Genomic DNA, 2,047 nt, shown 5'->3' on the forward strand with positions numbered 1-2,047 from the left:
TGCTTTGATTTTTAAAGAAATGCCAATAAACTTGTATTTAATGCTGGCACTTGTTTTACACCCCACATGTAATATTGTATTTTTAAATTCTCAAAGAACCATTTATGTATGACGGTGCTGAGGGTGGGAGGATGCTGAGGGTGCTGGCTCCTTCACTGTCATCTCCACTGTTGTTCAGCGCCAGGTTGTTGCGTCCGTTCCAAGGCCAGTTGTTCAGCCTCTCGACTTTACGCAGACTCGTCACTATCTCGGATGTGACCGATGACATTTAGCTTATTGTTACATAAAATTGTAGAATTGTAGGCTGTAAATGCACACACGTCACACGCAATACGTGATTGCGTCGACGCTGGACCCGCCTCCCTCCCCTCAGTCCTTCAGCCGCGCAGCCACTGGACGGAATGGCGGCTATTTTGGAATCTGTTCTGTTGAAGAAAGTCGATATTAACACGGTCTTGGACTGGCTGAAGAATGTTGAGGTAGGTTTAAAACAAACAAATGTTTTTAGAGAGCAACATTTGCTACTCGCTTGTCCTTGTATAGCGTATGAGATGAGATGACATAGCTCATAGCTGACTGTAAACAAAACTTTTAGCTGCGAGCTAGCGAGCCAGTGTAGCCTGGATTGATGGACTACAGACGAGACACCTAACTTGTTAACTTTCCGAGCAGTCAGGCGTACATTTAACGTAATGACAGATCATAGCTTATCACAACTGCTTTCTAATTAATTGTTACTCTCGGAAGAGGTCTTTTCAGTTTAGCAGATGTTAGCCAGCCCAGAGGTAGCTAACGTTAGGTTAACAGGCTACTTTATGCAGAATTGCTCTGAAGCTGTTCAAAAAACATTTGTTGACCTAATTGCTGTCCACCTTGGGTCATCATGGACTAAACAGTGTTGATCTTATGAACCACGCGATTTTATAAATGCCACATTTATCAAAGTCAGTTTTCCAATGTTTGTCTGCCTCTTTTCAACAGGAGGGTACTAAACTGTCATTTAGTGACTCTAGTGTGACAGTCCACAAACAAGAGTTTGTCCCTTTTCTTTTAAACTTCCTGAGAGAGCAGAGTAGCCAAGCACTAACCCATGGCCCTGCCACCCCGGCCAAGACCCCCAACCGTCCCAGGGCAGATGCACGGGCACAAGTCTTCACTGACAGGAGAGGCTCCAGATCTGTTGCAGGTGTAGAAGCTGGTTCTAGGAGTGCAAGCCGGGTTCAGCTGTTTTCTTTTGTCACACCTGAGTCACCTGGAACTGAGTGCAGTGCTGCTAGTCAGTCAGGGTCCCAGTGTTTGAGTGGGGTCAGCTCCTCCAGCAGCTCCTCCTATACTCCAGCATGGAGTCCTGCCTCCAGGCCCCAAGGCTCTGAGCGCCGACCTGGCCAGAGGATCAGTCTGGGGGACTACATGGTTTCTCCTCCAGACCTCCAGCACAGCCCCAACCTCCAGTCACAGAAGGGCCGCAGGAGGAGTGGTGGTGGCGGCAGCGGCTTTACAGTGGGAGGACAAGGGAGATATGGAGGAGGACGCGGAGGACATCACAGTGATGAAAGTGGACGGTGGGAGAGTGGGGGTAGGAGATCAGGTAGAGGAGGAGGAGGAGGAGGGTATAGTAGGATAACTGAGCATGTTTCACCTCCATCTGTGGGGAAGCTCAACCTCAACAACTTGGAGGACTTTCCTCCTGTTGGGTCATCACCAATTTCACCTGTGTAAGTCTGCACAACTCTTTGTCAAATATAGTTCAGCTTTGGTTTGATCATCAATTTTTACATTAACTAATTTCCATTGTTCCTCAGGGCATCCAAACCATCTAGAAGAATAAACCCAACGCCTGTGAGTGCAGAGCGGCCACACTCCAAACCAAAGACCTGCTTCACCTCCACCCCGTTCCGTAAACCATCTAGTCCTCCATCAGGAGTAGAGGCGCTTGAAGGGCTGATGACATTGGGAAGTCCTCTGAGCCTGCAGGAAGAGAGGGAGTTACTTAAGAGGGAGAAGTAAGTATACCTGCAGAATATATATATATATATATATATATATA

General features: G+C 47.4%; 1 protein-coding gene across 1 annotated transcript in view; it reads left to right on the forward strand.

Moving 5' to 3' along the window:
• The first annotated feature begins 350 nt into the window (after nt 1–350).
• cdan1 (codanin 1) overlaps nt 351–2,047 on the forward strand; it is a 12,175-nt gene continuing 10,478 nt past the window's right edge. Inside the window, exons 1-3 of the mRNA XM_020616648.1 lie at nt 351–479; nt 982–1,715; nt 1,803–2,003. Of these exons, the coding sequence (XP_020472304.1) occupies nt 402–479; nt 982–1,715; nt 1,803–2,003 (1,013 nt within the window). The 5' untranslated portion in view covers nt 351–401. The remainder of the gene's footprint in view (nt 480–981; nt 1,716–1,802; nt 2,004–2,047) is intronic.

Source organism: Monopterus albus, unplaced genomic scaffold, assembly GCF_001952655.1.
Source record: "Monopterus albus unplaced genomic scaffold, M_albus_1.0 scaffold176.1, whole genome shotgun sequence".
NCBI classification, from domain to species: domain Eukaryota; kingdom Metazoa; phylum Chordata; class Actinopteri; order Synbranchiformes; family Synbranchidae; genus Monopterus; species Monopterus albus.